This window comes from Pieris rapae, chromosome 3 (genome assembly GCF_905147795.1).
Source record: "Pieris rapae chromosome 3, ilPieRapa1.1, whole genome shotgun sequence".
Taxonomy (NCBI): domain Eukaryota; kingdom Metazoa; phylum Arthropoda; class Insecta; order Lepidoptera; family Pieridae; genus Pieris; species Pieris rapae.
Genome location: NC_059511.1, coordinates 1,979,279 through 1,994,187, shown reverse-complemented (window position 1 = coordinate 1,994,187; position 14,909 = coordinate 1,979,279). Strand labels below are relative to the sequence as shown.

General features: G+C 32.8%; 1 protein-coding gene across 1 annotated transcript in view; it reads right to left on the bottom strand.

Moving 5' to 3' along the window:
• The window catches only part of LOC110992023 (Down syndrome cell adhesion molecule-like protein Dscam2), a 126,232-nt gene that overhangs the window by 59,603 nt on the left and 51,720 nt on the right, over positions 1–14,909 (bottom strand). The window contains exon 3 of the mRNA XM_045634651.1: positions 3,798–3,913. Coding sequence (XP_045490607.1) covers positions 3,798–3,913 — 116 coding nt within the window. The remainder of the gene's footprint in view (positions 1–3,797; positions 3,914–14,909) is intronic.

The following is a 14,909-nucleotide window of genomic DNA, read 5'->3' as shown; positions in this document are numbered from 1 at the left end:
TTTGAAAGATGCAACCATTCCATCATTATTTACTTACGACGTTGACTCGTTCAACTATCGTCAGTAAACCGACTTTACAGACAACCGATTTTTTATATATTATTTTTTTTTATATATTTTTTTTTTATATTAATTTATTTTATATATTAACATGGAGACCCCTTTTTCCATTTTCCACAAATCTATTAACACAAAGGGAAATAAACAGATACATCTCTATTCAGCAAAAAAATACCTTGGACATATCCACAAGAAGTTTCAATGATAAAAATATCTTACAAAGCAAGACAAAACATGACAGCACAAACTTATAAACAAAGAGAACGACAAACATACTAGCTATAAAGAAGAAAGATACAAGGCTTAGGATATTCATAGTTGTTAACTTATTCCTAAATTAAGCAGTAGAGGAGTGCGAAAAAGGATCGATATTAGAGACAGAATCGAAAGTAGAACATATCGTATTAAGAGCCTCACGGAACCCAATATTGTTGGTCTATAAGCCTAAAATCCAAATATTCAATTTCGTAAATGCACCGAGTTCATTAGTTTCTGTCGCGACCTCCATTCTGCGATTGTTTGCCATGACTCCGCTTTACTTAGCACTTTTACCCTCCCTAGATAATATGACCTCTTTACTTTTGTTTCGGATTTTATAGTATGCGTATGAAGCTTTCTTTTTTCAAATTGTAGATCTTTTAACACAATTAATGCATAATAATCTGTAGATACTAATGTACGTAATTGTATTGTGGGTAAGATTTAAAAAAAAGTGTATAATTTTACTGTTTAATAAAATCAAAATATGCCGTTTCATACCACTAAAAATCTGTCAATATCTGCAACACGATGAAAGGGCTCTTTATTCAGACGTTATTTAACGAAGGAAGTGGTGCTTCAGACGACGGCTTCTTATTTCTCTAATAACCAGAAAAATGTTATATATAAGGAGGGTAACCGGTGGCCTTACCGCTTCCGAGCGATCTCTTCCAGGCAAAATTTTAAGGACAAATATAGTAAATTAAATGTTTATTTTTGTTTTTTAACTTTCGCTTTCTTTAAGTATAAGAAAGTTCGTAGCTAAGAATCTGCGATTATTACTATTCTTAAACATGATAAAACCGTATAATAATTAATAATGAAATAAATATTCGGTAAAAATCTAGTTACAATAAACAGAGAAAACCTAAACTTATCCATTTATTATACCAAAGACTCTTGAGAGCCAATAAATAGTCTATTGTTTATTATAAACTTTACCTGTCAAGTTAGAAATTAATCGTGTTTTGACAAGCGAGGTTAAGAAGCACCCTCGGGAATATTAAGTACTAGTCGAACGTCTGATGTATCTGTGGAATAATTTATGCCATTGAATAAATCGAATCCTATTTGGATATATTAAAAAGTATTTCTCAACGTGATAGGAATTATGAAAATAAAAAAACGTTTATAATGCTTTCGCAAATGGAAATTTTATTTTGTTCTTAAAGGTGTATTTATTTCAAGTTTTGATAATGTTTATTTATTTATTTATTTATGTTGTTTATATAATACCGTTAATTATACTGAAATTTAACCTATTAATAATACAGTGGCGTTACAACACTAAATGGGTCTTGGTCTAATGCCTCCCTTTGAATTTACCTTTAAGCCAAGTCTTATTTTTTTCCTCCCTTTGAATGTTTTTATTTCATAGACAAGTAAGATCATCTTTATCTGTGGAACCTGTCATCAATTATTGAATGTTTTTCTTCACTGCATGCGAGTGAGCGCTCAAATATATAAAGTCCCGAAATTATTCCCTCAGGGATGAGGTGAGATATATCATCTTATTTCACATATATATAAAAACGGTTGAGTTTCTTCTCTAAGATTAGGTGCGTTCTTGAACATGTAGCGTTAGATTAGATAGCGTTATTTTTAATCAAGATATATAAGTTTTTAGTTTGGATTTACTTTCCGCACTTCGTCGCACGTCTTAGATACAGATATATAAATACTACAACTACAACTCAATTTTCCCACACCAAAATAAAATGAATTGACATTAAATTTAAATTTACTGCCGTGTTCCTATTCAGGGCGTAAACCGGAATTGTGAAGTAGCTCTCTACTAATCTGTTTACAGACACGAGCAATCATGTAAATGGATATTATATTAAAAATCATTTTACTTATTTTAGTATAAAATTTTGTGTATAAGCCTGGATACAGAAGGCTTACTGTCTATCTTGCTTCGCTGTCTAATCTTGCCTGTCTGTTATGTTTTGACAGCTGAACGATTTGATATCACACCGGTATATAGCATCATTAGAGATCAGGTTTTGAATTATTTATAACATAACTCTTCTATATATTATATGTATTTTTGGCTTAATTCTTAGTGTTAGAACATAAAAACAATAAATTTGTTATATCTGAAACACTTTTAAGTTATAAATGCTATGTTTAAAAAAAATTACACAACGTAAACGCACATATGTGAGAGCGTAGTTTGTGTTGAGTTTGTTTCTACTAATTTACTTATATTATATGCTATAGAATGTTTTAGAATGTTCGAAGGTACAGAGAACCTTACTGAGGGACAATTTTGCCAGTTTTAAACTGCGGCTGATTGATTTCTCAACAGCTATCAACGCTTTGAATAAAATAAGAATATAGATTGATTATATTTATTAATCGAGATTAATTCCTGCATCTCCAGACTGACAGTACTTCACGATCTTATCAGAATCACATACTAAAACCCGTTCACTCTGGTTGCGATAAGTTAAGATGCGTGATAAGTTACTCCATAAAAAAACCTATGTTGTCGTCTATTGTATGTATACGTTTAATTCCAAAGTTACAACCCAGACAACGTAAGTCGAACTTTACCCGCCCATCGGTTCTATTTAGCGAAAGACCCGGCGCATATCTTTATTTCCCGGTAGGTCCCAACGACCGTAAACTTTCCGAACCCAGCTGAATGGCGAAACTTTATTTATATTTGACTTTGGTTACACTTGGAATACGGAATTAGTATGTTTGGTAATACGTTTGCCACGTTTACGTGAAACAGGGAACGAATAAAGATTGGCAAAGTTAAAAACTTCTGGGAGTCTTTTATCTATATTTGTTTATTGTTAAGGAAAGATTACTGCTGTGATGTAACAACTGATGTTTTAGAAAACATTCTCACCATCCATAAGGCTCAAAAATTACCAAATAAAAAGCAACAAATCGGATTGTGGTTTTTCTTTATATTTTCTTTATAATATTATTATGGCCTTGATGGCTGGAAGTCTTCCATGATCCGTTTCACAAGGCAGTTTCTTTTGGGAACTAGCGAATTGTGGAATCGACTACCGGCGGGGGTCTTTCCTGAGAGATACGACCTCCAACAATTCAAAATTCGAGCATACTCCTCCCTTAAAGGCCGGCAACGCGCTCACTAAAAATGGGTGTCTATGGGCTGCGGCGACTGCCTTTGGGCGTCCTACAGGCTCGTTTGCCCCCCTATTATATAAAAAACATAAAAATATGTTCGTATTTCGTTCTCCATTAATCATTATTCTATATAAAAACCGTGCAGTTGTCAGCCTTCTAGCAACGTTAGTTAGGCGACGGTAGCAGTTATAATTCGACCCTCAATTTTGTAAAAAAGCAAATATTTAGGGTTGCCTGGAAGAAATCGCTTGTAAGCGATAAGGCCGCCCTTTGCCTTATAACTTTTGTACCTGTTTTTTTATTTTTGTTATGTGTGTTTTTGTATAAGGCGATAACGGATAAATAAATAAATAAATATAAATATATACCTGGTACGCTCCCCTCGAGGAGCAGGTAAGGATTACGCCAGTATCATTGGTGAACTCGACATGATGCTGCGGCTCCAGAATACTAAGTTTCCGTGGTTCTGGTGATGCACGCACAACTGTGGACAATGTTTATACTTTTAGTTAAATATAATTATTTATGATAAAACCAATTGGGGAACAAATAGTTATCTAATTTTGATGATTCCGTCTGTTTTATACTTTTTGTGTTAATATATATTTAGGCATATTCTAAAACTAAACAAATGTTCAACAACAGTTTTTAGCATAAGAAACGATTTTGTTAAGATATGTTTGAATATATATTTTATTATGCCAACTATGAACTAAAAGGAAAAATTTGGAAGAATAAACTTCGTATAAAATACATTTATCTCTCTGCTTTATCTTTAAATTGTCCTTAGTTGCTACAACCGCAAGCCACAGCTTTCGATTTCCGTTTAATTTCACGGCAACCACTGTATTCACCTATCTATATAGATGAAGCATTCAGTCGCGTCCTAACTGTGTTATAATGAACGTGGCTAAGCGACAAGTAACTTTGCTTGTTTGTTAATACAATAAAGGTAGTTATGCATGAAATTCTCACCGGAGTTTGCTAGAACTATTAAACGTGGGATTCGGAATATATAATCATTACCTAACATTTTACTAAATTAAAAAAAAATCTTGTGCAGACATAAATAATGACACTGCGGTTTCTATTGGATTAACAGATCTAGGTAAAACCTATACCTGAACTTTGCTGTTTGAGGTAACACAAGAATTAAATTACAAAAAAATATTGTTAACTGTGGATTAAAATGATAAAACTGACATTTTATAATTAAGATAAAACTGACATCTGTTAATGTTCTTCAATTAATAAAAATAACAATGTACATATATGTAGCAATTTAACAGGTGCGATATTGTTTTATTATTTTGATACATGCCATTAACTTTATAATTTAATAGTAAAATAATTATAATTAACAGAAGTTGAAATTTTTTTTATACGTAATGTAACTCCATGATGTAAATAATTAGGATTTACTTGAAAAATCTATCGTTTCTTTTCCTATTGTCACTAGGAATTTATTTGGTTTATAATTCTTAACAAATGCTCTATTATTTTTATGTATAAGGGTTATCTTTTTACGAAAAACTGGTTGTCTGTAAAGTCAGTTTACGGAGGATAACTTAAAGTGTCAACGTCATAACAAAACATTAATGAAATGCATTGCTTACTTTAATAAATGAAATCAAGTTATTTTTATTAAATTTACTATTTTGTATGGATTCAAAGGATTGATTTTGTCCTGGAATTGAATGTGGATCCTCGGACTCATAGGCCGATCAAAGAGAGATGGATGCGCAAGCGTACAATGACCGTAAAGGGACAATGAGCGCAACGGGACATTGACTCATGCTTTTTCCTGTGTGCAGCTAGCGTTCATCAATTTTCATTTTCAAACAGTTCATTTATTAGGCGTTGTCATTTTAATAAAGAATTTTCACTATAAAACCTCTCTTGAAGTCAGTTTGAGATAATACTACTAACCTAACCTTTATTTTTATCTAATTAAGAATCTCGTAATATCACGTTAACAACGTGTTGGTAAATCATCATTTTTATATCATGTATGTTTATCCAACTGCTAATACAACATAATATGTAATAAACATTATGTTCTTTCTCGGAAGTTTCTACTTTGTGGAAATGTTATTTTTCTGGATAGCTTTATTTTTGTACGTAATGAAGTTTTCATAATACGAATCAATGTTCGCAACTATTACCGCTAGGATTGCCGTTGGCAACAAGTTCTTTTTAATTATTTTGTCACTTTGAGTTTTTATATAAAAGATGCATATGATTTTAGCCAAGTTTCTAATCATTTTGACTATGTTAGAGACCTACTGGTAAATTTTGCTCGTGTGTGTTAAATACATTATACAATCCTTTCATACCCATATTGTATTTTATTATATTATTTATCTAAGTCTTGACTTTAGTAAAACAGCCTCAAAGTAAAGTTTAATTGTATAAAAAATCTTAACTTTTACAGAAAAAATTAAAAAAACAAACTGAATAGAATACAAGTTCTCACTTTTCCAAAACTTAAAGCTCTTAACTAAGTCTGTTTATAACAGAACATTATTTTGCAAAGCTGAAAGTAAGTTTAATCTATACGAACAATGCCCGAATATTGTTGAAGCTTTAAACAAAGTTGCTTCAACATTATACAGAAATGAAGGAACCATTTTGCGAAATTTTTGTGGCTGACAAAATTATTTTCAAACAATTTATAAACATAAACAGTTTAAAATCGTTTCGCTATACACTCCACATTATTTCATTTATATATATGTCGCAGATTGTGATAATTGTCATCAGACAACATAATTATATAAAACAAATAAGACAGGCCCCGACAGAAAATCGATTTTTGGCGACATTAAAAAAAAATTAAAAATATTGGCACAGTTGAACTGTCATTTTCATACAAAGGTCTATCCGTATAGCTTGTAATGACAGATGGCTATTACAATCCGTCGATTGATTATTGGCACACTCTTTACAACATTTGGATTAAGATGTCTATCTCAGGTGGTGAAGAATGGATTGAGGTAGAGTATTGGGTTTGGACGTAAGATGGCTTGATATTGCATAGAGTCGTCATTCTTGTAAAATAAATGACATGCTTTTCGCAATAATAATATTATAATAGTAAAATATTATCCCAATTTAAAAGATTAAAAATATTCCATAATGTGCGTGTGCTGACACAGTAGTTAGTAGCAAATGTATCTACATACTGCTATGTTGCTATTTAAAGCAAAAATAATAAATATTACTGTATAATACTTATCTACCATATCTTCTAAGTTTCTAAAGCATTTTTAAATAAATCGTTTAAAAAAATGTATTGAAACCAAATCTGCTGCATGTCAAAAAAGAGTGACAAAAAAGAAATTGCGATGTCTTTGGGCGTTTAATGATATATATTAAATGTTGCAACTGAAAACGATTTACCATTTTGTTACAAATGTGTAACGGTCCATTGATCCCCAATCCCATAACAAAGATTGGGAGTCAATTCCACTTTGTGGAACCAGCTGCCGACTGAAGTATTTCCGAACCAATTCGACTTAGGGTCCTTCAAGAAAAGAGCGTACCAATTCTTAAAAGGCAGGCAACGCACTCGCGAGCCCTCTGGCATTGAGTTAAGTGATACCACCGCCCATGGATACTCCATGGGCGGTGGTATCACTTAACATCAGCCCGTTTGCCCCCTGAAAAAAAGGAATTTTAAAAATATTTTAATATTTATTTATATATCAATATACATTTACATTTATTATAAGTAATTAAAAAACATTTTGTATATTACTTCTTTCTCAGAATGTTACAAAGAAGAAAGTTGAAATTCAAATCATACGCCATGCAAAACTCCTTTGCAACGTGCCAACGCGTACGGCCTAAGGAATAATTTCTCAATCATACAGCCAGACAGCAATACAAAACATTAACAGTTAATCTACATAGCTTTAATCACTAGCCGGAACATCTTTTCAGAGTTCAGTAAAGGCTAAATATTGCAATGCGTAGCTCGGATCGCTCATTAGGGCTACAATGGGGCCGAGTACAATAGACCCGTATAAATAATCATAGATAAACGCAGACACTTCACAGTCAACTAAGGGATACTATATTTCAAGGGAACTGTTTATTAACTAATATAAAAAACGAGACAACGAAATTTGAATGTATGTGATGTTGTTGGAAGTTATTTCGTAAGTGTTATAAATCGGAACATGAATTACCGCTGCCGGAAACATAACCTCTCAGCACAAATGCTGTGCGTTCGGCTCGCACTGTCTAGCGTCAACAACCTCCCATTTCTCGGTTACTGTCGCTGCTTAATGGGTTCGAGGAACACACGCAAAACGTCGGGATTAAAATTATCTAAAATAATTATGCAATACATAGCTTCAATTTGTTAAACAGTGTTTTATTTTAATTGCAGATATATTGACGAAATAAATATAATCATTTAATTAATATATGTAACGTATTATGAGGGTGATATTATTTGTACACTGTAGCTTTAATTAAAATATAAAAATTAAAATGCAGAGTGAGTAAAAAATTGTTAAAGAATAGTTCAGCGGACCGGCGTAAACCAGTGAAGATCATTACACAGTCGCCGGTTTACTAATAGCTTTGTACATTTGTTAAATGACGTATAAGCAAGAGAAAAATTCTATCTTTTTTTGACTCACCTGATGTTAAGTGATAACTCCGCCCATGGACACTCAATGCCAGAGGGCTCGCGAGTGCGTTGCCGGCATTTTAAGAGTTGGTACGCTATTTTCTTGAAGGACCCTTAGTCGAATTGGTTCGTTACTTCAGCCGGCAGCTGGTTCCAACGGCACATTGACCACGCAAGAAGGGTAACAGAAGGGGTTGGAGTAGGCCTATGCCCAACAAAGAGTTCTACTTTCAACTAAAGTGCAGAATTCGTATTAAATGTATTTAACTGTCTTTTTTAAATCGGTTTAATTCTTTGACGACAGATCAAATATGACTCAGTTTAAACTTAAACGATAGCTATAAGAATATATCTTACAAAAGCAATAATAACCAGTCAAATGATTTAACAAAATTCCCATCACCAAACATAATATCGTAGCAATGTGCTACGCTCGTAGCAATGTGCTACGCTCGTAGCGCCCGCGGATACACGCTTGATTAAATTTTATTTGAAAAGTTTTATAGCTGTTTATTTAATTTGTATGTGTATATTAATCCGTCATTAGGTTCAATATTGGTTTAATTTGATATACGAGCATTTAAAATACTCAGAGCTATTTTCTCACTGAAAAATATCTTGAAATAACATGTCTTAAGCTTAAAAATCGACGGTTTGCATATATAGTTTATCAATTAAATTATTCGCCTCAACGATAAAAGATAATTCATAAGATGAATACAAAGCGAACCATTAAGTCTTTTATTTACAAATCTACTATAAGCCTCAATCAACTATTATATGTTATTCATTCTGTCATAACACTTTGCACTAAATAAACTTGACGCGAGAGTTATAATAAAAATAATAAGCCTTGATTCTTCCACATCCTATTTACATAAATAAAATAAAATAGATATGAATACAATCTTAACAAAGATGCGCCACCTGTCGCCACCCAAGAAGGCCTCCTCCAACTTTTTCCACCCTAATTTATTTTGTGCCATCGACATCCAATTTCTTCCAGCTACCCGTCTTGAACCCGTCAGCCAATCGTTGTATTGGTCTTCCTTTGTTTCTTGTTCTTTTTGTACCAGTCCATTCGGTTACTTCTTTAGACCATCTGTCATCTGTACAACGCGCTACGTGGCCTGCCCATCTCCATTTAAGTTTCAGGGCATATTGCTCAGCGTGAATAATTTTGGTTTTTCTGCGAATATATTCATTATACGTTTGTCGCGTAATTGTATTCTGAGAATACTCCTTTCTATTGCACGCTGGCACGAACGTATTTTGGTTTTTGTTTTGTTTTCGAAAATCCAAGTTTGTGCTCCATATGTAAGGCGAGGCAGCAAGCAAGAATCCACCACCTTTTTCTTGAGTGGGAGCTTACTATTGAGGATTTCTTTCCAGTCCATTCGGTTACTGCTTTAGACCATCTGTCATCTGTATTTTTTTTATAGAACAAGGGGCAAACGGGCATGAGACTCACCTGATGTTAAGTGATACCGCCGCCCATGGACACTCTCGATGCTAGAGGGCTCGCGAGTGCGTTGACGGCCTTGTAAGAATTTATTCGCTCTTTTCTTGAAGGACCCTAAGTCAAATTGTATAATGCACTACGTGACCTGAGAGTTATAATATTCGAGGATAAAAGCCTCTTTGAATGGGTTTGATTATTTGAAAGACTCATGAAACTATTATGAGCACAAAAATCCCTAATTGAATAAGCTACAAAAGAAAGAGCACTAACAAAAATAACCTCTAAGGCTTTATATCAAGCTTATCATATTACCCTTCACATTTCGCCTTTCGTAACGTTCGGTATTATATTTCGAGTCGATATTTGTTACCTATTATTCTACCCTTATCCCTAATGAACAGCCTTTGTTTATGAGTAGTATCCATTTTCTGTTAATAATTGGATTTTTGCAGTATAATTCACCTTTATAATTGTCATTAAAATTACTTTTTAATATCGACATATCCCAACGCATTATGAAAAATAATAATGTTATAAACAAAAAAGATTTGTATGTTTGTAACGAATTGGCTCAAAAAGTACTGGACCGATTTTAAAAAATATTTTACCATTTGAATGCTACATAATCACTGATTAGTATAGGAAAAAGGAACCCTACTAAAACTACAACAATGTTACCCAAGGTGTAAAAAAATTGCAAATACCTTTCTCCGCATGGCTTGCCAAACTATTGATGATAGAATAAAAACAACTTACACAATATTAAAGAACCTAAATGCGAAGCGAACACGGGCGCGAACACGGATAGTTTATCGATAAAATTAACAACATTACTATTTTTAAATTTGCGTAATTGCTTGATTTTTTTCCACTTAGAAACAGCTGAACAAACAGAAATAATATATTCATTTTCTTGCAGTTTTCAGTGTTGCATGTAGTCGTCATTTTCATAGAGACAAAAGAAAAGGCCAAACGTCAGTACAAAGCCTTCAATGAAAAATACAGCTATGCGCATATGACATGTAGAAAAACTATCAGCATAATGCAGCCCAGGTGTTCAATGCGCCGAGGACAGGTGCACTGAGAATGCCATCAAAATATATTGCATCGCGACCCAGAGCTACCGGAATTCATACATTTTTAATATAACTTTTAATAAACGAAAGATTTATAAGTTTTTATGAAGTGAGGGTAAAATAATATGTATGAAATGTTTTTCTTAAAATGTATCACATTATGTTTTTTTTATGTATCGATTATTAATTGTACTTAATCCCTTTATTTATATACCAAAAGTAGGTAATGTTTCTACCACCATCACGAGAATTTCTTATATTTATATAATGCAGATATACTTTAAACAATTATGGAAGAAATGGGTTCATTTAAAACGGAAACAGATACTTACAAAACTTATTGCAAACTATACAATAAAGATTAATAATTAACTGGAAGAATTAGCTTTTTTCTACAATTTATAAAAACAAAACAAATTGCAGAGTAATAAAAAAATGGTCAAATGAAATAAATAATATAATAATAATCCTAAGCTAACATTTGGTAGGCTTAAAAAGTTTAATATACTTAATAAAATAAGAAAAATGAAAGAATTGAACGAAGATTTAATTAGGACATTATATATGGATACATAATAAGAATGTATAAAAGGTTTTTACTTAACTAAACTCACTTAGAGATTAACATTAAAATATAAATACAAATAAAAATATTAGCTTACTCCAAAGATAATAATGGAATTATCTATAAAAAGACCTCATTTTATTCTGTGCATTATTTTAAAAAGCACTAGGGTTTTATAGATAAAGAATTATATTTATGAAGTTCTAAAACAACTAATTAGTGTTAGGGTAACAAAGCCGCTAATTAAGTACTAGATGAACTTTTAATTTTATTACTTGAGTTTCTCGGTAAATTGTAAAAGTTTGACCTTCTTTATGAAATTCAGCGGTTTATTATATTTAACATAATAAGTCCCTAGATTAGATATAATTTATACATTTTTGAAACAAAGTCGGCGTGCCCCAAAGCCTATTAATTAACTTATTTCTTATAATGTTTTTGCTTTAAGTAAACCTAGGTTTTAAAATAGATAATTAATTTCTTGAATTTTTTCAATAAATATATAATCATAGATTCCAGGTCTTCGTAAACAGCTTCCTTCGTCAAATCCATGGAATATCCTGGCCGAGAGAATCTCTAATAATCAGCTATGGGGTTCCTTCACCATTCGAGCAAATATTAAATGTCAACATAGAAAGAAAGTCCATGGGTGCACAGCCCGGGATCGAACCTACGACCTCAGGAATGAGCGTCGCACGCTGAAGCCACTAGGCCAACACTGCTTATTAAAACATCTAAATTGAAATTTCTATTAGAATATTCACCAGGTTAACACGTTCTAACGAACGTGATACATCATTCATGTAATGTTAATACAGTGAGCCAAAAGGGTTTTATAATTAAACTTTCTCCATAATCGTAATGAAGTTAATAATTAGAAATGAAACGTTATGAGCTTTTGTTACGATGTTTATGAAGGTTTTAAGTTTAAATATGATTGTCAAACTAACATTAACAATATTTCTAAAACATTTGTGTTCAAAGAAATTAATTTCATAAATGCAAGATTTCTTTTTCGATGACCAAAATTTTTTCGGTTTTATTAATAATTATCGTATATATATAAATATAATATAATTATGTGCCTCAAAGATGATCCCTTGGAACATGACGTGGAAGTTTTTTGAGGTTTGAGGACGTGGTTTGGTATGCTACTTGTGTGAACACGTTTGACCCATCTCACCTCCCTCGGACAAGCAAAAAACCTGGGCCAGCCGCAGAACAGACAAAAAATAATAAACGGCGCTGAAATATTCTATTCATATTAAGTCTTTCCTCCAAATTCGATATTGTTCCCTTTTTTTTCTTTTTTTTATAGAACAAGGGCAAAGGTGCAGGAGGCTCACCTGATGTTATGTGATACCGCCCGCCGCCCATGGACACTCCATATTTAATTATTTGTATTGTTACTACGTACGTTTAGATAATTGTTAATACTGTATAATTGATTGTTATGATTGCTAAAATAAAAACTATGTTAAGTGCGCCTGAATAGTTTTGTAGTGAAAAATAATAAATATAAATTTCAATTCTCATCTTAAATTTAATTAAGTCCAATTCCATTTAAAGCTTATTCATTTGCTTTTCAACATTGAACACGATTACATTAATGGAACGTAGTTCTGATTAATAGCTGTAATGTTTCATATCCCCGGTGAATTTCGGTTTCAAAGATGTTAGCAGGTTAAAAGTGTTTTCGCAGATGTCGACACTTAAACTGAGTTTTGCTTTCCCCAGAGTCTTGTGCGGAAGTTCGGGAGGCTGAGAAGGTTGATCGGAGTCAGTTGAGTTGGGTTGAGTCTTCATAATCTCGTACGGAATACGGAAATGAATGTAGAGAACATTTTTTCCATGTAATTACAACATATATTTCCAAAGGATCAACTATAATATCTCTGAGTACGTTTGTGTATTTGTTGGAAATAGCTCAGTAATATTTTTCTGATATATTGAATAAGGACTTAGTGTGTCAATTACTTTACATAGAAATGCATTTTTCACTTTACATATAGATTACTTAAAATAAAAATATCAAAATTTTTATTCAATTGTAATGTATTATTATGATGTATTGTTATACATATACACAAGATACTTTTTAAGTGTCTAATGTGTGTGTGTGTTGTGGTTGTAACTGGCCCTGGCTCAGCATGCTGTGGCTGTGTTGTCATATGGAACATGGTGTAGTGATTGCAGCTCCTTACAAACACGTGTAAAAAAAAACTTGGCGATTAAAAAGAATGGCGGAGAATTTATTGCCAGTTCTTCTCTTCCGTTCTACGCCCTTGATTTGAGAACTGGCAGTAAATGTAAAATTAGAATCATTTAATATTTATTTTTTTGACGTTCATAAGTGTACAATATGTTACCTATATGAATAAATAAATTTGGACTTTTGGGACAAGCTAATCCACAGTGTCATTCTGCTAGACACCACAACAGCTAGTTTACGCCTCAGCCGCAAAAGAAAAGAATGGAATAATAATACTGAGTAGAAAAAATATAGGTAACGTAAGTATAGCTACCCCAACAATAAAACGTCTGTCACAAATCACTTTTGTTCACACCCTTTTGTTTGACTGTCAACAACTATTCAGCGGTTTAGTCACGTCCTCTAGTTTTAATCCCCCTATTGCATTAATTGTTAGAAATTCTTTGTTTATTTCAAAGCGTGCTATCAAGTTGTGCTTGTGTGTCCGCGGGCTTGTTTTTATCGAATGATGCACGTCTGGATCCAATTAGGTTCTCATTTTACTTCGTTCAGCTCAACGTTTGTCTATACGTTATTTGTCGTTCTAAGTTTCTGGATTTCGAAAATGAAATATTATAAATAACTAGCAGACTCGGCCAAGCATTGCTGTGGCTAAGGTTTTTGTTAAAATACATAGTAGTAAGCTATTTAAGATAAAAATGGAGGAAAACTGATGTGAAAGGTAGATAGCTTATGTGAAACGTAGGTACTTTTAACACAGTGCTATCTGTTAATAAACAAATAATTTGCAATAAAATAAAATTGCGACTATAATTAAAGATCCAAACTATCCTATCTCTTAAGTTGGACCAGACTGCTCACGGTGTGCCAATTTAATTTAAAATCGGTTAAGTAGTTTAGGAGTCCAACGCGGGTAAACATCGTGACAGGAGATTTATATATAAGAAAATCAGTGATTACAAAGAAAGGGTTTAGTAAAAAAATGAATTAAAGTCTTTAAGGGGTGAGTGAAGATGGACCAGGGTGACATGCTTTTGTTACAAAAGTTAGACCATAATTTAAATTGCTGCGAGCGGAGTAAGCGTCTATAATTATTTACTTTTTTATAGAACAGGGGGGAAAGGTGCAGAAGCCTCATCTGATGTTAAGTGATACCGCTCATGGACACTTAATGCTACAGGGCCCGTGAGTGCGTCGCCAGCCTTTTGAGAATTGGTATAGTGACTATGTGAGTAAGTTAGTGATTAGCAACCATATGGCTTAGAAATAACAGAATCAAACATATTACTTTTATATAAAAAGGGTTAATTTATTTTGACCTATAATGTCGAAACATTCTACGGCTGATAGTGTACCTATCAAAGTCGTTATGTGCGAGCTTCGAACAAAACAAAAGCGAACAAAAGAATGTGAAATGGCCGAAGTTGTAAATAAATTAAACGCCTGGCTAATGGCTCACCCACAAGTTATCTTGCATTGAACAAAGTAATTCGGCGGGAGTTTATTATACCGAAGGAAGCATC